The sequence below is a fragment of the Theropithecus gelada genome, chromosome 16 (assembly GCF_003255815.1).
Source record: "Theropithecus gelada isolate Dixy chromosome 16, Tgel_1.0, whole genome shotgun sequence".
In the NCBI taxonomy this organism is placed as follows: Eukaryota; Metazoa; Chordata; class Mammalia; order Primates; family Cercopithecidae; genus Theropithecus; species Theropithecus gelada.
In genome coordinates, this window is record NC_037684.1 from 53,633,003 (window position 1) to 53,655,995 (window position 22,993).

Sequence of the window (22,993 nt, forward strand, 5' to 3'; positions counted from 1 at the left end):
TTGACCAGGCTGGTCTCAAACTCCTGACCTTGAGTGATCAACTGCCTCGGCCTCCCACAGTGCTGGCATTACAGGCCCGAGCCACCCTGCTTGGCCTGGATACGTTCAGATATTCAGATATTTGCCCCTGTGTCACAGCTCCCCACTGTACGTAGGATGCCTCTATGCTGTCACGGTTTGCAGCCCGGGGACAATGGGCTATTCCACCTAGCTCAGGTGTGTGGTCGGCTGTAGTGTCTGCGTTTCTGCACGCACACTGTGTGATGTTCACAGCGACAGAGTCATTTCACAGTGCGTTTTCCAGAATGTGTTCCTAGTGTTAAGTGGCGCAGGACGGTGCTTTGCCTGCTGTCATGTGGAGGCAGGAGGTGGTCAGGAGAATGAGTAGGTAACGCCTGGGAAATGTGAACATTCGAGAGCGTATTCTTCAATCTGACGTGATGTTGCGGCAGTTTTGAATTTTATACAAAGAGAAGTTAACTTCTAGTGGATCTTTCTAGATTCTCTTTTTGTCCTAGCCCTGGGACCTAATTTATATATAATGTATATAAATTTATATATATATTTATATATAATATATATAAATTTATATATATATTATATATAATATATTTAAATTTATATATATTATATATAATATATTTAAATATAATACATATAAATATATATATTTATATATAATTATATTTACATTTAAAATTTATATTTATATAAATTATATATACAAATATATAAATATATTTATTTATATATTTATATTTATATATATTTATATTTTTATATAATATATATTTATATAAATTATATATACAAATATATAAATATATTTATATATATTTATATTTATATATAATATATATTTATATAAATTATATATACAAATATATATAAATATATATATATTATTTATTTATTTATTTTTTTAGACAGAGTCTCGCTCTGTTGCCCAGGCTGGAGTACAGTGGCGTGATCTCTGCTCACTACAACCTCTGCCTCCTGGGTTCAAGCTATTCTCCTGCCTCAGCCTCCTGAGTAGCTGGGATTACAGGTGCCTGCCACCACGCCTGGCTGATTTTTTTGTTTTTTCAGTAGGGATGGGATTTCACTATGTTGGCCAGGCTGGTTTCGAACTCCTGACCTCAAGTGAGTCCCCTGCCTCGGCCTCCCAAAGTGCCAGGTTACAGGTGCGAGCTGCCGTGCCCAGCCCTAATTTCTATATTTTAATGTTACAGGAAAGTCTCTCTACGTGAAGAGGTTGCACGACAAGCTAAAGATACAGTTAAACAGGAAAAAGGTGCCTCTGAAAACGATTCGACTGATCGACCCTCAGGTGGATGAGAGCCAAGTCCTGGGTGCCCTGCTGCCCTTCCTGGACGCGCAGTATCAGAAGGTCCCCGTGCTCTTTCATTTGGACGTGACCTCCTCAGTAAGTGCCCTCCAGCATCAGCTGATGGCCACATCAGTAAAGACGTGGTCCCCACGTCTTTGCGTGACTCCTTCCCATGTACAAGAATTCCTCGTTTCCACACGCACAGTCCTATGAAGCTCAACAGCGGAACACGCTCTGAGAAGTGTGTTGTCAGGCAATTTCCTCCTGTGTGAGCGTCATGGTGTGCGCTTACACAAACCTAGACGTAGAGCCCACCGCACACACAGGCTTCATGGGACACACGGTGGCTCCTAGGCTGCATATGGCTGTTCTGAATCCTGAAGCCAGTTGTAAAACGGCGTGTTTGTGTGTCTAAACAGAGAAAGGGTACAGGGAAATACAGTATTAGGATCTTACGGGGCTGCCCTCGGAGACGTGGGCCGTTGCTGGCTGAACTGTTGATGTCGACCATCAAGATCATCGTGACAAAGAGCAAAATAAGGGGGGTCCTTGGAGTTGGGAGAACTCGCCATTGTGTTGTGTGTTTACACCTTGTGCTATTCTGTCCTTAGGTGCAGACTGGAATTTGGGTGTTTCTTTTCAAGCTCCTCATTTTACAATACTTAATGGATATAAACGGGAAAATGTGGCTTCGGAACCCCTGCCATTTGTATATCATTGAAATCCTGGAAAGGAGGACGTCAGTGCCGTCGAGGAGGTCTTCAAAGCTGGTCTGTAATGTGGGGCATTTTCACCTGGTGTTGGGGATCCTGGGGTCCTTCTGGTCTTACTGAAATGTAGCGATGTGTTTAGGTGACTCCACAGCTTTGCCTTACGTAGTGCAGCAGCTGAGTGTGGTGTTAGTAAAGAAAAGCCCATCTTTAAACTCACGTTTTAATCATGTTTGGGATAAAAGTACTCTTCTATTAATGAGCAGTGTCTTCAATTTGTCTATTCAATTCAGGCTTCATGCTGTATGCCCAGTCTGAATCCCAGCTGCACTCTGAATGTAGTAAATTCATCTGCTGAAAGAAGTCATCTTTCCTAGTGCCAGCTAAGTTGGGAAGGAGATGTTTGTCGTAAAAATTTCTTAGCAAAAGAGAGTTTTATGTTCACTCCCATACATATACATGTATGCTTAGTGGAGAAACTTAGTTTTAGGAAGTTGGGCTAGAAAGTGATTTCCTGGCTCAGAATGCAGCTCCCACAACAATGCCTTACTTAATGTGCGAAAGATATTCTGTGTAAAAAAAGAGTATACAGAAAACTACATATTTTCAGTGCATTTTTCACAAAGGTCCATCCAATATAGATAACGTGGAGGGTTAAGACACAAAAGCATTTCTTAGAAAGTTTTCTTGTAACCATTTCATTCATGTCTCCCCTTTCCAGCGTACACGTGTCCCCCAGTTCAGTTTTCTTGACATCTTCCCAAAAGTCACCTGCAGGCCTCCCAAAGAGGTGATAGACATGGAGCTGAGTCCTCGGAGGAGTGACACAGAGCCTGGGATGGATCAGTGGGAGTTCTGCAGCGAAACTTTCCAAAGACCTTACCAATATTTAAGACGATTCCATCAAAACCAAGACCTAGACATGTTTGAGTATCAAGAAGGCTCTGTCGAAGGCACCCCGGAGGAATGCCTCCAGCATTTCCTGATTTACTGCGGGGTAATAAACCCATCCTGGTCAGAGCTTCGGAACTTTGCTCGGTTCCTGAATTATCAGCTCAGAGATTGCGAGGCCTCTCTCTTCTGCAATCCGAGTTTTATTGGCGACACACTGAGAGGCTTCAAGAACTTTGTGGTGACCTTCATGATCTTTATGGCAAGAGATTTTGCCACACCAACACTCCATACCTCTGACCAAAGCCCGGGGAAGCACATGGTCACCATGGATGGGGTTAAGGAAGAAGATCTAGCACCCTTCTCTCTCCGGAAGAGGTGGGAGTCGGAGCCTCACCCATACGTTTTCTTCAATGACGACCGCACCACCATGACGTTCATCGGCTTCTATCTGCAGCCCAACAGCAAGGGCAGTGTCGACGCCATCAATCACTTGACTGGGAAGGTCATCAAGAGAGATGTCATGACCATGGACCTGTATCAGGGGCTGCTGCTCCAGAGGGTGCCCTTCAATGTCGACTTTGATAAACTGCCCAGACACGAGAAACTTGAGAGGCTCTGCCTGACCTTAGGGATCCGCTGGGCCATTGACCCGGACGAAACGTATGAGCTCACGACAGACAATATGCTTAAGATCCTTGCCATTGAGATGCGGTTCCGGTGTGGGATCCCGGTTATCATCATGGGAGAAACTGGCTGTGGCAAAACCAGGCTTATTAAATTCCTTAGCGACCTGCGGCGTGCTGGTGCCGATGCTGACACCATAAAGCTGGTCAAGGTGCATGGAGGAACAACCGCAGACATGATCTACTCCAGAGTCAGGGAGGCTGAAAATGTGGCCTTCGCCAATAAGGACCAACATCAGTTGGACACCATCTTGTTTTTTGATGAAGCCAACACCACGGAAGCTGTAAGCTGTATCAAAGAAGTCCTGTGTGATCGTATGGTGGACGGCCAGCCCCTGGCTAGGGACTCTGGCCTGCGTATTATAGCCGCCTGCAACCCGTACCGGAAGCACTCTGAGGAGATGATCTGCCGTTTGGAGTCAGCTGGTTTGGGCTACAGGGTGAGTGCGGAGGAGACGGCCGACAAGCTGGGCTCCATTCCTCTGAGGCAGCTGGTGTACCGAGTCCACGCTCTGCCCCCGAGCCTGATTCCTCTGGTGTGGGACTTTGGACAACTGAGTGACGCTGCTGAAAAGCTCTACATCCAGCAGATTGTCCAGAGACTGGTTGACTCCATCAGCCTAGATGAAAACGAGACTCGCGTGATCACAGAAGTCCTCTGCGCCTCTCAGGGTTTCATGAGGAAAAGAGAAGATGAGTGTGGTTTTGTCAGCCTCAGGGACGTGGAGCGCTGTGTGAAAGTTTTCAGATGGTTCCACGAGCACAGTGCGATGCTCTTAGCGCAGCTGAATTCCTTTCTCTCCAAGTCCAGCGTCAGCAAAAATCACCTTGAGAGAGATCCCGTCCTCTGGTCGTTGATGCTGGCCGTTGGGGTGTGTTACCACGCCTCTTTAGAAAAGAAAGACTCATATCGGAAAGCCATCGCCAGGTTCTTTCCGAAACCGTATGACAACAGCAGGCTGCTTCTGGATGAAATAACGCGGGCACAGGATCTTTTTCTGGACGGCATACCTCTGAGGAAAACCATCGCCAAGAACTTGGCCTTGAAGGAGAACGTCTTCATGATGGTCATCTGCATCGAGCTGAAGATTCCCCTCTTCCTGGTGGGGAAGCCCGGCAGCTCCAAGTCCCTCGCCAAGACCATTGTGGCCGACGCCATGCAGGGCCCAGCCGCCTACTCAGATCTGTTCCGCAGCCTGAAGCAGGTCCACCTGGTGTCCTTCCAGTGCAGCCCGCACTCCACCCCACAGGGCATCATTGGCACCTTCCGGCAGTGTGCCCGCTTTCAGCAGGGGAAGGACCTGCAGCAGTATGTCTCCGTGGTGGTGTTAGATGAGGTGGGGCTGGCGGAAGACTCGCCCAAAATGCCCCTGAAGACTCTGCACCCGCTGCTGGAAGACGGATGCATTGAAGACGATCCCGCCCCCCACAAAAAGGTTGGCTTTGTGGGCATCTCCAACTGGGCCCTTGACCCTGCCAAGATGAACCGGGGCATTTTCGTGTCACGCGGCAGCCCCAACAAGCGAGAGCTCATAGACAGTGCCAAGGGCATCTGCTCCTCAGACAGCCTCATCCAGGACCGAATCCAAGGGTACTTTGCGTCCTTTGCCAAAGCCTACGAAACGGTGTGTGAGAACCAGGACAAGGAATTCTTCGGGCTTCGTGACTACTACAGCCTCATCAAAATGGTCTTTGCTGCAGCGAAGGCTTCAAATAGAAAGCCTTCCCCGCAAGACATTGCACAGGCTGTCCTTAGGAACTTCAGTGGCAAGGATGACATCCACGCTTTAGACATCTTCCTGGCCAATTTGCCTGAGGCCAAGTGCTCAGAGGAAGTGAGTCCCCTGCAGCTGATCAAACAGAACATCTTTGGGCCTTCTCAGAAGGTGCCGGGTGGACAGCTGGAAGATGCTGAGTCCCGCTACTTACTCTTGCTGACCAAAAACTACGTGGCACTACAGATCCTGCAGCAGACGTTCTTCAAGGAGGACCAGCAGCCGGAGATCATTTTCGGTTCTGGTTTCCCCAAGGACCAGGAGTACACCCAGATCTGCAGAAACATCAATCGTGTGAAGATCTGCATGGAAACAGGCAAGATGGTGGTGCTCCTCAACCTGCAGAACCTCTACGAGAGCCTCTACGACGCGCTCAACCAGTACTACGTCCACCTCGGCGGCCAGAAGTACGTGGACCTCGGTCTGGGGACCCACCGCGTCAAATGTCGGGTTCACCCCAACTTCCGCCTGATCGTCATTGAAGAGAAAGACATCGTGTACAAACACTTTCCCATCCCCCTCATTAACCGGCTGGAGAAGCACTATCTGGACATCAACACGGTGCTGGAGAAATGGCAGAAGAGCGTCGTGGAGGAGCTCTGTGCGTGGGTGGAGAAGTTCATCGATGTCAAAGCAGAGCATTTCCTGAACAGGCACAAATACAGCCCCTCTGACGTCTTCATCGGCTACCACTCGGACGCCTGCGCCTCTGTGGTGCTGCAGGTCATAGAGAGGCAGGGTCATAGAGCGGCCTTGACGGAGGAACTTTACCAGAAGGTGTCTGAGGAGGCCAGACTGATCCTGCTGAACTGCGCTACGCCCGATGCCGTGGTCCGGCTGAGCGCCTCCTCGCTGGGCTCGTTCCCAGGGAAGTCGCTGTCACAGGAGTACTTCTACAGACAGAGGCACAACTCCTTTGCAGATTTCCTTCAGATGCACCTGCACACGACAGACCTGGAGCGCCATGCCATCTTCACAGAGGTGATTGTCTTTCTGCACTCGTACCCTATCCTCTGTCACCCAAGAGTCCTAAATCCCTAGCGTCAGGATTCAAGATTCCTCCCCCGGCAGTGGCTAGGGATCCTGCAGGCAGATGCTGAGACGCTGGGCTCTCCTCCGTGGTAAGTGTGGGGAGAGCCAAGTATCTATGTAGGTCCAGTTAACCAGGTGCTGAGTGCCTGGGTCTGTGCAGTGCGCCATGCTGGTAACAGCACCATACACGATGTTCACACCAACAAATGAAGTACCATGTTCCAGGACCGGGCCGAGGGCACTGGGGATGCAGAGATGACTCTGCAGCTCTTGTCCTTTGTTAGCATTAGGGAGTGTGGAGAGACCAGTACATGATCAGATGCCATCAATATCATATGATCAATGCTGTGCTTAGAGGCAGCAGGGAGCACTGCAGACCAGGATGCCAGCTCAGATGAGATGTTCCCTAGGAGAGGCCCCTCGCTGATGGGGAAGAATGGCGGGGAAGGGACTGTAGGCTGAGGGCCTTCTGTGGGCAGAGCCGCTGACAGCGCTTAGGGTTCCAGGCTGTGAGTGCTAAGATGGGGCGATGCGGTGCAGTCAGAGAGAACTGCTGGAGGGCCTCAGTGGCCCTGCGGAGCCGCATCTCAGCCCTATGGAGCGGGCGCTGGAGGCACGTGTGTCTCCCTAGCTGGGTGAAGGGAGTCTGATGAAAGGCTGTCATGGAAAAGACAGGCCAGTGGGGAGGCTGCTGGAACGGTACAAAGGAGAGGAGCAGATGGAACCGAGAGGTACTTGGGAGGCCATTTGGCAGGGCCAACACTACCACCCAGCAAGGGTGTGGGGGGCGGAGGGGTCCACGGTGGCTCCCTGGACTCAGATGAGTGGACATTGCTGCATCATGACAGATAACCCAGGAATGGACAGCAGGTTTTGGGGGGCCAGTGATGATGTCCACTGGGGACAGGTTTTGATGCATCGTGCAGTTGGACGTAGGAATCTGAGCTCAGTGGTGAGGCTAGGCTGGGAGGCAGGTCTTGAGGAACTTTTCCGCTTGCACTGTGATGGGGGAGTGGCCTGTGGGGCAGGAGAATGACATCTGGGGGAAGGGGCGGTACCAACCACGAACTCCATCTGAAAGCATGAAGTCGGATTATAACAGGAAATGGCATTTGTGCTGAGCCCTAAGGGATCATGGGAATCTCAAGTAGGGACCAAGCAGGCAGAGGCATGGGCCTCTGGGGAGGAGAAGAAGGCACCCTCAGGGCAGGGTGGGGTCATCTCTCCAAAGCCTTTGGCCCTGTAGGGCCTCCTGGCCCCAGTGCTGCCTTGTTTTGGGAAACTCCTTTGGGTTTGGATTCTGTGCCGTTGCGGGGCAACTGCACTGCGCTGCACATCTGCAAGTTTCTGGGATCTGTCTAAACCTAGCAGCAGACTTGCAACCTTTCCTTGAATTCTGGCAAGTAATTTGCATTTCCTAACTTTGTAGATCACCACTTTCTCCAGGCTGCTAACAAGTCACGACTGTGAAATTTTAGAATCAGAAGTCACAGGCAGGGCTTCGAAACTCACACTCCTGTGGCTGCAGCGGTTTGACACAGAGTTCTCATTCCTCAAAGAAGTCCGGTGAGGTTCCCTGCCTTCCCTGCCCTCTCCCTCCCCAGCCGTGGCCGTGTGGCTTCTGCCTGGCAGTGGTGCCAGCGCTAGTTAATGAGTGCCACAGTCACGTGACTGTGAAATGGATCCTTGTTAAATTTCTCCCAGTGTCCCTCTCATCTGCGTCATCTTCTGCAACGTGGTGTCTGGCCTGACATGCTTCCTCCGAAAGCATCGTCCTCGGACCTCGTTAGGAGACATTCATTGGGTTTTCTCCCGGGGACTATCTGTTCTTACAGAAGAAAATCCCACCTGAGTCGCTGTTTCTTTGTAGCCTTTATGTCTCTCATCACTTGGGGGAATTTTGTTACCCATTTTTTAAGACAGAGAACTCGCTTGAATAACCTCCCTTTTCTTTCAGAAACTGTTTAACGAATACAGCCAAATGTAAAATCCTCATTATTCAGACAGATTTTGAAGATGGAATCCATAGTGCCCAGCTCATTGCCTCAGCTAAGTATGTTTTTAGTATTTTTTTCAGAAACTATGTAAAAACCCAAAACGTAGGAGGTCCTAGAGAATTTCTTCCTTGAAAACAGTATAGTATCGTAATCAATATAGAAATAAAAATAAGAACAATTCTTCCCCCGCCTTATTCTCCCAAGTGGGGATTAGGGAAACTCTTGAAGAGAGACAAAGCGAAAAGGCTAATAACATTACAAAAATAGCGGAATGGGCCCGGGCAACAGAGCAAGACCTCATTACTAAAAAAATAAAATAATTAGCCTTCCACAGCACACCTCTAGTCCCAGCTGCTCAGAAGGCTGAGGTGGGAGAATCACTTGAGCCTGGGAAGTCAGGGCTGCAGTGAACTGGGATCCCACCACTGCAGTCCAGCCTGGGGGCCAGAGCAAGAGCCTGTCCTCCCCACAAAAAAAGTGAAATGTGAGAAGTGTAAATAATGGAGCATTAACAAGCTATAAAAGGACGCCTTTGAAGCCTGTGTTTGTAGACATGTTTTAGTCATCATTAATTTTGAATTATACAATTTGAATTTATTTCAAGTTCGAAGGAAATAACAGTAGGTAAATGCTTTTATTCCTATTTATTGGATGTTTTTATAGTATTTGTAGGGGAAGTCTGACGCTCTTAGAATTAACTTTGTGCCTTTATCACTTAAAGTAAAAGTGATTTCTGGACCTTTTTGAAGCATTGGATGCCATATTTCATTTTGCGGCTCAGATTTCAACAAGAAACTGGCTTTGGCCATTGGTCATCTGAAGGGAATGGCATTGCGCACAGAACTCTTTGTTGAAATGGAAAGGTCCACTGGGTACAGGGGCTATTTCCTGTAATCCCAGCTACTTGGGAAGCAGAGGCAGGAGGATCGTTTGAGGCCAGGGGTTTGAGACCAGCCTGGGCAACACAGCAAGACCCCCGTGGCTTAAGAGAAAAGAAGGAATGGACAGTTCAGCTGGCCTCACCCTTAGTTGCACCGGGGCAGGCCCATTGAGGAGCACAAGATAGGGTTTCTGGTCAACAAAGGAATGCCACGCCGGGCGTGGTGGCTCATGCCTGTAATCCCAGCACTTTGGGAGGCTGAGGCGGGCAGATCACCTGAGGTCAGGAGTTCGAGACCAGCCTGACCAACATGGAGAAACCCTGTCTCTACTAAAAAAATACAAAATTAGCCGGGCATGGTGGTGCATCCCTGTAATCCCAGCTACTTGGGAGGCTGAGGCAGGAGAATCGCTTGAGCTGAGGAAGCGGAGGTTGCTGTGAGCTGAGATCGTGCCATTGCACTCCAGCCTGGGCAACAAGAGTGAAACTCCGTCTCAAAATAAATAAATAAATAAATAAAAATAAAGGAATGCCACTTCAAAGCAGAGGACACAGGAACGGGGAAGAAAACGAGCCTGCTAAGAGAAGATTTCTCATCTCCCTGTGAGAGAAGAAACCACAATCACAGGAGTCTGAAGTTTATGTAAAACTCCTCGGAACGGGTGGCTGTGAGACCAGACCAACAGCTCAGAGAACACCCTTCTGCAGCCGCACAACTTTGCTTTATTTAGGTGCTTGTTTTTTTGTGTGTGTTTGTTTTTAAAATAGGTATTCTTTTTTTCTCTCTTTAAATAGGTATTCTGCTATAAATGAAATCAACAAAATACAAGAAAACGAGGACCGTATCTTCGTCTATTTCATCACAAAACTGTCCCGGATGGGAAGAGGAACAGCTTATGTGGGCTTCCATGGAGGTGAGATCAGAACATCAGTCAATGTATTTATTTATTTATTTTTATTTATTTTTTGAGACAGAGTCTTGCTCTGTTGCCAGGCTGGAGTGCAGTGGCTCCAGCCACTACAACCTCCACCTCCCGGGTTCAAGCGATTCTTCTGCCTCAGCCTCCCAAGTAGCTGGGATTACAGGCATGCACCACCACGCCCGGCTAATTTTTGTATTTTTAGTAGTGATGGGGTTTCACCATGTTGGCCTAGATGGTCTTGATCTGTTGACCCGTGATCCGCTCACCTCAGCCTCCCAAAGTGCCGGGATTACCGGCGTGAGGCACCGCACCCAGCCCAGTCAGCGTATTTATTTAAGTAATGTTGGAACTGTTTCTCATTTGGTTCTGCGTTGTAAAAGTCTGAAATTAGAATATTATTGTTAACTTCAAGAGGATTCTTTCCAGATGCAATTAGATTTCTTACCACTGATTACTGTGAAAACGTGAATCCTGGGACGGGAGGCTGTGTGCAGCCTGTCCTGGACTAACTAGGCAAGCTCCTCGCCTCTTAGCATGCGGGTCACACAGAGCGGAGACCCCTGACTCCCGACGTACACTGTCGGGAACGCACCGATATGCCTGTTTGGCGGGGAGGGAGAGTGGCGGGCGTCGAGCTATCTTCAGATCTTTTTTCTTCCAAGGAATAGTCATCAGCTATTTATGACATAGAAAAGTTGGTATTCCAGAAACAGGAAAGTAAGTTTACGTGAATCATTTCCTGGAGAATGGAAGGCAGACCTTGCCAGTGTCCCCCACCCCTCACTAACTGTGATACAGCAAATACAACAATGCACGGGTGAAAGAACCACAGGCCTTATCCACGCGTGCTTCCCACACCTGCCATTGCAGGTCTTACCGCTGCTGTTTATGTTGAAGTTGTTGATGTGCATAGCATCGGGTCTTGTGTAGTATAGGGTCGGGGGTTTCTGTGCAGGCCCATTCCAGGGTTTCGGCTTCAGGGTGCCAGTCATTCATTTTGCAGCAAGGTAATGACAAGCCAGGGTGTGCAGTGTTCCTGCTTAGGGCTGAGCAGCAGCCGGGAAAGACACGAGATGGTTGTGGGTGGCTTCACTCTTCACAGGGCTGTGGCAGTCTGTCCACATCGATGACCTCCGGAGATCCACCCTCATGGTTTCAGATATGACCAGGCTGCAGAGTGTCACCATCAGCCAGCTGTTCGCGCCCAGAGACTTGCCTGAGTGTGAGTCATGAGGCGGAGCCTCTGGGGGAGCGGGTGGTGGAAGGGCAGATGGTAGGTGTGGAGCATGACGTGCACATGGCACTAGGAGCAGGGCCACCGTGTGTCGTCCCTCAGCAGGAGCTTTAGCTCATCATCACACCATAGGGCCGAGCAGGTGCGCTTACCACAGGCTGAGGTAGAGCTCTGTGATCAGGCCAGCCATGGAAGTGAGTGCCTAGAACACGGCAGAGCCCAGGCTGGAAGGAAGGGGCTGCCTTGGGGGCTGATCTTCATGACCGTGATTTCTCATCTGCGGACCCATCACCAGAGCGGGGGCCAGGGAAGCCTGCACTCGGAGCCTAAGCACACAGACTCCCAGATGGCGCCGCTGCCAGTCCCCATGCCACTTTCTGAGCGGTAACGCAATCACGTTTGCTTTGACTGCAGTGGGCTTGGAACACCGGGCAGAAGACGGCCGTGAGGAGGCGATGGAAACGGAGGCCAGCACGTCAGGGGAGGTGGCAGAGGAGGCCATGGAAACAGAAGGTTCTGAGAAGGTGGAAAAGGAAACCTCTGAACTCGGAGGCAGTGATGTAAGTTCTGATTCTTGGGACCTCCCCTTGTGCTGCTGGTGACGCTTCCGACCTGCCTCTTTATGCTTTTGCACTGGGAGCTGGAGGAGCCGCCACCGCTGCGCGGCGGTGAGGATGGCGCCCCACTTTCCTCACACAGCGACGGTCTTGTTGCTGGTTACTGGGGGTTACTGGGGGTCAAGGGCATCTGCACCGGCAGTTTGGTGGGGGGTGGGGGTTGGCGTCCTTCTTTGTCCATGAGGACCGCCGCCCTGTGCTGTTTGCTGCATCGAGACCCTCATCGCATATGGGTGGTTTGGCTTTTACCCGCCGTGTAAGTGGCAGAAACGGGCGACCTAACCGTCTCCACCAATAGGTGTCGATCCTGGACACCACCAGGCTGCTGAGGAGCTGTGTGCAGAGCGCCGTGGGCATGCTCAGAGACCAGAACGAGAGCTGCACGCGCAATATGCGGAGGGTGGTGCTCCTCCTGGACCTCTTAAACGAGGACAGCGCGTGCCACGGTATGAGCCTCCCCACCCCTCTTGCCCCTGCCCCCACGTGGGCTCTTCCTGAGGAGTGGGCATCATTTCACTGCGTGTTGGGGACCCTCTCAGGTTTCCATGGCTCAGCAGAAGCAGTGACACAGTGGGAATCTAAGAGCATCTCTCAGATTTTGCTCTAGAATTGGCCTGGCCAAAGGACTTCTCTTCCTGAGGTGGGTGGGTCAGAAGCACTCCAGAGCCAACAGCCCAGCCACAGCCATGCTGAACATCTGTCTCTGCCTTTGTACAGCCTCTTTCTTGCGGGTATCCAAGATGCGCCTCAATGTCCTTTTAAAGACGCAAGAAGAGAGCCAGTTGCACACTCTGGAGTGGGTGGCGAGAGAAGCCTGCAACCAGGACGCCCTCCAGGAGGCGGGCACATTCAGGTACTGTGACTAAAGGAAGGAGGGAGTGACTCCAATCTGGTGGCAGCATGGGGACCTGCCTGGGGGCATCGTCTCTCCATCCGAGCCATGGGGACTGAGCTGTTTCTTTCTAAACCTCTCAGTCATTCAAAGCTGTAATTTTTTTCCCCAAGAAGCACACAGTAGGTCTGGACAGTGGCCAAGTGGCAGGTGCTGGACTGTTCCTCTGCTTTTCTGTGTTTACAGTTTTGCATACTAAAAACTTTTAAGAAGCATATCTGTTCTTAGAGTAGAACATTTACTAACATGTTGTTAACCATAGAAAGGCTGCTGTTTTCAGTTATGAAGTTGAAATGATGTGCAGAGCAGGCAGGGGACAGGCGGTATTTCCCCAGTCCTGCTGTTTGAAGAATGGTAACAGCAAAACCAGGACCCAGCAGCACCATTCACTGCCATGGTTATTTTTCTGTCACCCATGGGACGAACCTTGATTATCCTGGATGTGGCCGTGTGTTGTGGAGGAAGGAGGGGTGCTCTGGGCCCCAGATGGAGGGCCTCTAAGACAGACTCTCAGACCTCCTGCCTGACAGCCTAAGAATCCAGTGACTTTGTTATTTGGGCCCAGCTTTCTCATCTCTAAAAGATAGCAGACCTCCTCCATGAGTCCCTTCCAGGTTCAAGCTTCTGCGCCAGTGATGGGTTCGCTTTGGGCCTACGGCCAGGTGTGATCTGCAGGAGGGAACGTGAGGAAGAAGCAGGGTGAACGGGAATGCGGGCTTAGGGAGGAAGAAGTGGGGTGAATGGGAATGGGGGCTTATGTACACCTTCCTTATGACCAGAGATTTTCTGATTCTTTTTCTCTACTTATCCTTCGTTTCTTTCCTTGTCACGCCTTCTGAAGGGATTTTAGGAGACAGAAATATTTTCATTTCCCTCGGTTCCTCCTTGTGTACTCTATTGATACTTTTTTTTTTTTTTTTGAGACAGAGTCTCACTCTGTCACCCAGGCTGGAGTGCAGTGATGTGATCTCAACTCGCTGCAACTTCCACCTCCTGGGTTTCAGGCGATTCTCCTGCCTCAGCCTCCTGAGTAGCTGAGACTACCGGCACCCACCACCACACCCAGCTAATTTTGGTATATTTAGTAGAGGCGCGATTTCACCATGTTGGCCAGGCTAGTCTCAAACTCCTGACCCGAGGTGATCCACTTGCCTCAGCCTCCCAAAGTGCTGGGATGACAGGCGTGAGCCACCGCGCCCGGCCTGTTGATGCTTTTAATCCCTGACTCCACTTCCCGGGACCAGCCCTGAGTCACTGAACCTCCTCAGCCTGCTCTTCCCCGCTCGCTGTTCATGCAGTACTAGGTCTGGCTTCGTCACATTCCGTGGTCACCGTGAGGCCTGCGTAGCCGCTGAGTGGTGGCCAGACCCGCACCCTCAGCTCACCTGCCCCAGGGCCAGCAGCGCCCTGACTACCTCAGTTCACCTCCCCTGTGTTCTGGGGGACTGGAGTCCTTTGTCCTCTTGGGATTAAACAGCACAAATCCTGAGAGTCCTTTGTGTCCCGAACTCTGCCTGCCTGTCCAGATACAGCAGAATCAGGCTCAGCTGCTCCCGCCTCTCCCAGCGCTTGGGTTTTCCTTCTGCCTTTTGTGTTCTGCGACTTTTCCCAGTTGGCTGTTTTCTCCTTCTGGTCACTGGGATGCTTTGTCTTCCCAGTAGACATTTTAAAATTCTTGCCAAGATCCTGTGTACTATATATTTTAAAAATATAAGTATTTCTTTTTATTCTCTTCAAAAGAGAGGCTTTGATTTTCCCCCAACATTAATTACCTTGTGGTTTTTGTTTGTCTTTTGTTTTTTTGAGATGGAGTCTCACTCTTGTCCCTCAGGCTAGAGTGCAGTGTCACGATCTCGGCTCACTGCAACTTCTGCCTCCCGGGTTCAAGTGATTCTGCTGCCTCAGCCTCCTGAGTAGCTGGGATTACAGGCACCTGCCACCATGCCTGTAATTTTTGTATTTTTAGTAGAGGTGGGATTTTACCATGTTGGCCAGGCTGGTCTCAAACTCCTGACCTCAGGTGATCCGCCCACCTTAGTCTCCCAGCGTGCTGGGATTAGATGTGAGCCACCGTGCCCGGCCACCTTTTAATTCTTATCCTTTACACAAGAATTTTGAAATAGAGTTTTTATTGTTACATGTAAATATATACAACAAAATATATATAACAACAAAATGTCTTGTAGTTAACCAATTATCTTTCTGTCTGCCTGTCTGTGCATTCATCCATCCATCCGCCTGCCTGTCCATCCACCCATCAGTCCATCAGCCCCTCTATCCATCCACCTGTCTGTCTATCAGACACCCAGATCTAGTGTACAAAAACATCAACAGGAACAAATACTTAATTCCAGATAAACATGTGCCTTCTTGTTTAGTTTGATCCGGGACAAATTTATTTTGGTCTCTTCATCTGTATTATAGTCTATCCACATCAGATTTGTAAAATATTTATTTTTTCCAAATGGATTGTCATAATTTTATTTATTTGGAGAACCTCGATGACTTGTTCTGAAAAATAGTTACATACAAAAATTATGCAGCTTTGCAAAAAATAAAGCAGATAGGTGCGGTGGCTCACACCTATAATCCCAATACTTTGGAAGGCTGAGATGGGAGGATTACTTGGGCCAGGAGTTTCAGACCAGCCAGCCAGGGCAACATAGTGAGACCCCATCCCAACAAAAAAAAAAAATTAAAAATTAGCTGGAGGTGGTGGCCCTGGGCGTGGTGGCCCTGTCTACTTGCACGGCTGAGGTGGGAGGATCGTTTGAGCCCCGGTATTCAAGGTTACAACGATCTATGATTGTGCCACTGCACTGCAGTCTGGGTGATAGAGTGAGACCCTGTCTCACATATATGTTTTAAAAATAAAAATCAAACACTACTTCACCCTTCCAGTCACCTAATGACAGTTGATTAGATGTAGAATTAAGTTCCATTCCAGTTCTGCCTCTCATCTTAGATATTTTTATGAGTCTGTTTTCTAGGACTTAAAAATGATGAAAATGTCAAGTTCCTGCCATCGCTGTAGTGTGGTAATTAGTAGACTAGTTGTTTTGTTCATGCTCAAGAAGGAACACAATGTCAAAAGGTGGCCGACCGCCATTGTGGTTCCTCTGAGCCGTGGTGGCCAGTCTCTCTCCTGTGCTGCAGGCACACCCTCTGGAAGCGGGTCCAAGGTGCTGTCACCCCTCTGCTGGCGAGCATGATATCGTTCATCGACAGAGACGGCAACCTTGAGCTACTGACTAGGCCAGATACTCCGCCCTGGGCAAGAGACCTTTGGATGTTTATTTTCAGTGACATGAAGCTTCTGAACATTCCTCTTGTGATGAATAATGCAAGGTGAGTGGAGGGCTTTCTTTCCCTGGGGAGAGAAACTGTCAGAACACAGCAGGACCCTAATATGCTCTCCCAAGTGCTGGGTGAAATGCAGCCCTCAACTTCAGAGCAACGTTGATGTGGGCGCTTTCTGCAGTAACAATAGGAAGTTTGGCCGGGCATGGTGGCCCACGCCTGTAATCCCAGCACTTTGGGAGGCCGAGGCAGGTGGATCACAAGGTCAAGAGATCGAGACCATCCTGGCCAACATGGTGAAACCCGGTCTCTACTAAAAATACAAAAATTAGCTGGGCGTGGTGGTGCGTGCCTGTAGTCCCAGCTATTTGAGAGGCTGAGGCAGGAGAATCACTTGAACCTGGGAGGCGGAGGTTGCAGTGAGCTGAGATTGCGCCACTGCACTCCAGCCTGGTGACAGAGCAAGACTCTGTCTCAAAAAAAAAAGAATAGGAAGTTTATGAAGCTTCAAGACATTTTTATCTCCACCCTCCTCATTTCCCTGCTTTCAGAGCACTGGTTCTAGCCAGACCCAGTGTGGTATGGGATGGAGAAGCTGCGCTTAGAACAGCCCAGTGATCTGTGCTCCCTCCCCCGTCCCTCATTCCCTGGTGGAGCTGCACAGCCCCCACCCCCCTCCCCAGGTCTGATGCTGTGGGGCCGAGGCTCAGCTCCCAACAGCTTCCACTTCAGCTTTCAGGGGCTTCAATTCTGGATATAGATTAATAAAGAATATAGAAATAAACGTGCCCAGGCTCAGTGACTCATGCCTATAACCCCAGCAATTTAGTAGACTGAGGCAGGAAAGTTGCTTGAGCCCAGGGGTTCAAGACCAGCTTGGGCAACATAGTGAGACCTCGTCACTACAAAAAATTTAAAAATTAGGCATAATGTGGTGCGCACCTGTAGTCCTAGCTACTGTAGAAGCTGAGGCGGGAGGATTGCTTGAGCCCAGGAGTTTGAGGTGAGATATGATCACACCGCTCACTGCACTCCAGCCTGGGTGACAGAGTGAGACCCTATCTCAAAAAAAAAAAAAAAAAAAGGGAGAAGGAGGGAGAGAGAAAGAAAAGAGAGAAAGAAATGGAATTTGAATTCCAGTGGAAACACTTACTTAAAAGACAAGGCGCTGCTGTGTTCATGAAACAAAGACTGTCTAACAAGTTGTGCTCTGTGTTACAAGTTATCAAAGACAGACAGGCTCAGGAACCAGAAGACTTGGTTCTGCTGGAGATTTTGGGCAACACACTTGACCCCTGCCAGCCTTGGTTTGTTTTTGTTTTGCCTGTAAAACAAAGATTGCATAAGCTAGTTCCCTAGATCTGTCCTAACAGACACCCCGGGCTGTGAAATCAGCGCTGTCGGCCTGGCCTGTTGGCCCCCTTGTTTTTGAGGCCTGAGAGGAGCTGGCATCAGTGGCGGGTCTTGTCTTGTGTTTTGAGTGACGTCTCACAAACCCTCTTTGTACCGTCACTCGCCTTACTGCAGACATAAAGGTGAGATGGCCTACATCATGGTGCAGAACTACATGAACCTTTCCGAGAACGCTTCCAACAACGTACCTTTCAGCTGGAGAATCAAGGACTATCTGGAGGAGCTGTGGGTCCAGGCTCAGTACATCACAGACGCAGAAGGTGAGGCTACCTCACGACAGGTCAGATTCAGCACAGGTGAATCACAAAGGGACTGCCTGACAGTGAAAAGCAGATGCGTGGCTACCATCGCAAGGTGAATTTTGGAGATTTTAGTTTTCACACTTTGTTTGTACAGCAGCATCCAATTTATGTCACTGTGTCATTTTAAAGTTTCTGTTGAAGGAGTGAGAGGCCCCGGCAGGACCAGAACCCTTTGGTCCTAGGGCAGCGGGAGCCTGTGAAATGGTTTCTAGTGCCGTGATGGCCAGGTATTTGGTGAAATGGGGTGTGTTCTGGCAACAGGAGGACTGTCACCTCTACCAGCTGGTCACTCCCATTCTGGGCCTTCTCAGACTGGGGCACTGGACTCAGGAGATGCCCCCAGGGGAGGCGTTCTCAGAAGGCACGAGCGCCTGGAGTATCCCCTACTCCCAGCTGCCCCATCAGGAGTCACAGCCCAGACACAGTGCTGGACTCTGCTGCCAGATGCCAGAGGGTTTGCCATAGTCCAGAAAAACCAAGGACAACGCAACACTTTTGCAAAAGCTATATTTCATACATGCAGTAATCTCTTCCATGTTTACTTATCGACCACTCGGAAGACTCAAGGTGGCCTTTTTTCTAGGTTACCATTCTGCCACTTTTTCTGAACAAACTCAAAGCAGTCTCTCTCCTCATGAGCATATTCTTTTCTCAGGACAATACCCCACTGACCCTGCTTTTCTATGACAGCATGCGAATTAGGGGCCGCACCCCGCCCACTAGAAGCCAGATCTTTCCAGCTTGCATGGTCTGTGAGGCCAGCCCCTGAAGAGCAGCCCACTCGTTCCTGATTTACTTGGACCTGGGGGTTCCTGAAACATGCTGTGACCTATAGCCATGCAACATACAACTCAGTCTTATCTCAAGTTTTTCTCTTTGGCTGTTTCTGACTTGAATTTGACACGGCTTCCACCTTCTCTTATTTTATTCCACTGGAAAAATATCCTAGGCCAGACGCAGTGGTTCACAATAGTTTGGGAGGCCAAGGCTGGCGGATCACCCGAGGTCAGGAGTTCGAGACCAGCCTGACCAACATGGCGAAACACCACCTCTACTAAAAATACAAAAAATTACCTGGGTGTGGTGGTGCGCGCCTGTAATCCCAGCTACTTGGTAGGCTGAGGCAGGAGAATCACTTGAACCTGGGAGGCGGAGGTTGCAGGGAGCAGAGATCATGCTATCTACTGCACTCTAGCCTGGGCAACAGAGTGAGACTCCATCTCCAAAAAAAAAGAAAAAGAAAAATATCCTAAATGTCTAGACAGTGACTATTCCTTCAGTTCCCTACAAAATCAGGCAGTTGGTGCCCTTTTGTCTATGAGCTCCCATTTGACAAGGCGTCCCCTATTCCCCTTCACTCCAGAGCAACCTGGAGGCAGGGGAGTGTCATGACTTAGACGCACTCCAGGCCACTCCTTGGTTTCCTCTCTGCAGGACTGCCAAAGAAGTTCGTGGACATCTTTCAGCAGACTCCTCTGGGCAGGTTTCTCGCCCAGCTCCATGGAGAGCCGCAGCAGGAACTTCTTCAGTGTTACTCGAAGGACTTCATTCTCTTGACCATGCGTGTGGCAACGGAGGAGGAGTTAGAGGTAGATGTTTAGATACTGGCTAAGGGTCAGGTGTAGAGCGTGCACGATGGGGCCTGGATGCAGACACAGGACGTTTCTCCAGCTGCCTGGAGCTGGTGCTGTGAAGTCTGGGAACAGAACATGGTCTGCGAAGGGCGCTGGTGGGTGAAGGGGCCATCCAGTCTCCTCTCAATGTTCAGTGCTGCACCCTCAGCCCACCACCCAGGGGCTCCTAAAAGACAGAGCTCTCCGGGAACACGAGAAGACCTCCAATTTCCCTGACATGTCTTCTTTTTAAATGTTAAATTTCTCTTGAAAAAATTAAGGTAAATATGTAATTAACTCTACAGGGTGAGAACAAATAGGTGAAATTCAATAGAAAGTCATACTTTTGACTACCTAAAAATTTTAAACTTCAGTACATAAAAAAGGAAAGTGACAATTGAAGAACATCCTTACAGCCAATATTACTACAGGTTAATATTCTTAGGAATCAATAAGAAAATACCCTAAGTTTTAAAAAATGGGTAAACGTTATAAAACAGCAATTTTATAATCATATCATTAAGCATATCAACATCCAGGAAACATTTGAAAAATTGCTTAGCCTTACTAATAATAGCAAATCAACACAACAGTTTTTAGATATCATGTTTATGTATTCATTTTGCAAAGCTGTTTTTAAAAAAGGACAGCTGCTGGCCAGTGCTGCAAAGAAAGGGCCAGGGCCAGGCCACGCGGCTGACAGTGGTGTGCACAGCGGGCGCCCTGCAGGGCTGCCTGGCAGAGCAGTTGAGAACCTCATCTGATCTGAACTGCTGACTCTGTCCTGAGGAAACTCCTGGAGACGTGGACAAATATTTGGTTACAGGGATGTCCTTTTCAGCTTTGCTTCTAAAAATAATTTACTTGTCCAGAAATACAGGATGGGCAAATTAAAGTATGGCCATAGGATGGGTTATTGAGCTGCTGTTAAAACCATGTTTTTCAAGTATACAAGTATACTCAGTCATAGAGGAAGTTCATGATGTCACGTTCAGTGGCAAAAAGCCCGGAAGACACAGTGACTTTAACGTGGGAGGAGAGGCAGATAGAAAATTGGACAGAAGCAAACGAGACAGAATAGCATGCATGGTTTCTAATATCGTCTTTTATGGTTTTCCAATAGTTCTGATTTTCCACGGGGAAACCATACCATTTTTGTAATTTAAAAATATATTCTAAAAGCTTTTTTGAATCCCAGTTTCTGCAGATGGCTCTGTGGTCCTGCATTAGGGAACTGAAAGCGGCGTCAGAAGCGCCCGAGGAAGAGGTTTCCTTACCGTGGGTGCACCTTGCCTACCAGCGTTTCAGAAGCCGGCTGCAGAACTTCTCCAGGATCCTGACCATCTACCCTCAGGTTCTCCACAGCCTGACGGAAGCCCCTCGGAACCATGAGCTGGCTGGATATGAGATGGTATGGCCCTCCTCCGCCTGCCCTGAGCAAGCCGCGGGGTGCTTCCAACTCCCCTCGGAATGGAGAGCTTTGGGGGCTGTGTTCCTAGTGGGAGATTTCTTCACAAGGCACGTACCTCAGCTTAATTCAGAGATGTTAAGAACACATCTCGCTGATGCTTCCCACATCCTAGACAATGAAAGATTCGAATGCAAGCCTGGGACACAAGTACACACGCAGCTAACAGCCAGGGCCTCTGGTGGGCTGGTGGGAAGGGCAACGCTCAGCCACGCCCTGCCGTCTGTCTCCCCAGACCCTGGACGCATTTGCCGCGATGGCCTGCACGGAGATGCTGACGAGAGACACCCTGAAGCCCAGTCCCCAGGCGTGGCTACAGTTGGTGAAGAATCTTTCTATGCCACTGGAGCTCATCTGCTCTGACGGGCACATGCAAGGCAGTGGGAGCCTGGCCCAGGCTGTCATCAGGGAAGTCAGGTGAGACCCAGGAGCCCTCACACACTGCTTCATCTGGCACGTGCTCACCAGGAGCCTGCCAAGTGCCAGGCATGTCCGTGAGAAAGACTGGCAGGTGCTCCAGCCGTGGGAGGGGCTCTGTCCTCACTCACCTCACGTTTGCCGAACCCTTAGTGAGTGCCAGGCATCCCATTAGGGTGCTGGAGACACGAGAGGCAGCTGTGCATTCAGGGAGCTCACTGTGTACTGAGGCTGTAGAAAGACAAGTGGGATACTGTGACACCATGTGAGGAATGCTGTGATAGAAAGGACACCCAGCGCAGGGAGGCGCACGGAGCAGGACAGGCCCTCAGGGCCAGAGTCCACTTCCCTAAGGAGACAGTTCCTGTGAGGGGCTGTCAAGGCGAGGTGGGACTTGGCAGGCGCAGGACCGTGCAGTGAGCAGGTTGTGGCAGTACCCCGTGCAGAGGCATCGAGTGGGACACCAAGTCCCAGCTGAGCGTCTGAGGGTGCGAGCTGGGGGCGGGCCAGGAAGTGTGTCACATAGGGCTTGCTTGTAATCCTAGCCGCCGGGCCTGGACCCCGGGTCCTCATCCCTTCTCCCATCTCACTCCTCGTTTTACTTTTGGGTTCCTTGGTGGGAGCTGAGTGAGTGACGCCCTCTTTTGACAGAGCCCAATGGAGTCGGATTTTCTCCACCGCACTCTTTGTGGAGCATGTGCTCCTAGGAACCGAAAGCCGGGTCCCCGAGTTATGCAGGCTGGTTACCGAGCACGTCTTCTTACTAGACAAGGTGAGTACCTGGGCTGGCCTCAGCACACGTACGGATCCACCCTTTTCCAGAAGGAAGAACAGCGCTGACACTGACCCGCAGCCAGGAGATGCTCTTTTGGCTCTGACCATTTTGTCTAGATGTGCAAAGGAAGGTGATTTCATCACTAAGCCATTATATTTTCCATGTTTAATTGTTTAATTATTTACCCTCTGCTGATTGCTAAGTCAGAGTGTGTCATTTAGAAGCGATTCCAGGAACTGTGTGCAGAAAGGGGCTGACAGGGAACATGCTTGTGAAACCTTTGGGAGGGATAACCTGGCCTTCGGAGTGATCCCAGAACAGACCACTACCCGGCCGCCTGTGGGAGCTGTTACCATTGTCACAGTCATGGAGACAAGGATGTCAGAGAATGCCACTGGGGTTGGGGTCTTCAAAACAGTGCTGTCAACAGAACCAAGGAACGGGAAACCACCATGCCCTTCATAAAGCTACTAATGTGGGGTGGTCTCCTGCAGAAAAAAGCCTGTGACCCTACAGTGATGCACCTCTGTGGCCATGCAGTGGTGTCCAGCACCAACAGCCACTCAGCCAGACACAGCCTCTGCCTCTCCCTCTGCCTCTGCCTCACCCGCACCCGTGACCTTCACGTGAGCGCATCCAGAGCCCTCACTGCCAGGGGGTCTGGAAGAGGCAGCGCTGGCTGTCCGATGTTTGGAGCACAGGAAGGTTTACTAAAAGGAGGCCAGCACAGATGCTGGA

General features: G+C 49.8%; 1 protein-coding gene across 1 annotated transcript in view; it reads left to right on the plus strand.

Moving 5' to 3' along the window:
* The window catches only part of RNF213 (ring finger protein 213), a 134,485-nt gene that overhangs the window by 81,864 nt on the left and 29,628 nt on the right, over positions 1-22,993 (plus strand). Inside the window, exons 28-43 of the mRNA XM_025363892.1 lie at positions 1,233-1,426; positions 1,942-2,100; positions 2,762-6,373; positions 7,854-7,990; positions 8,382-8,477; positions 10,097-10,215; positions 11,327-11,446; positions 11,873-12,018; positions 12,374-12,521; positions 12,793-12,928; positions 16,124-16,315; positions 17,795-17,940; positions 19,417-19,571; positions 20,794-21,006; positions 21,299-21,480; positions 22,132-22,252. Coding sequence (XP_025219677.1) covers positions 1,233-1,426; positions 1,942-2,100; positions 2,762-6,373; positions 7,854-7,990; positions 8,382-8,477; positions 10,097-10,215; positions 11,327-11,446; positions 11,873-12,018; positions 12,374-12,521; positions 12,793-12,928; positions 16,124-16,315; positions 17,795-17,940; positions 19,417-19,571; positions 20,794-21,006; positions 21,299-21,480; positions 22,132-22,252 — 5,876 coding nt within the window. The remainder of the gene's footprint in view (positions 1-1,232; positions 1,427-1,941; positions 2,101-2,761; positions 6,374-7,853; positions 7,991-8,381; positions 8,478-10,096; positions 10,216-11,326; positions 11,447-11,872; positions 12,019-12,373; positions 12,522-12,792; positions 12,929-16,123; positions 16,316-17,794; positions 17,941-19,416; positions 19,572-20,793; positions 21,007-21,298; positions 21,481-22,131; positions 22,253-22,993) is intronic.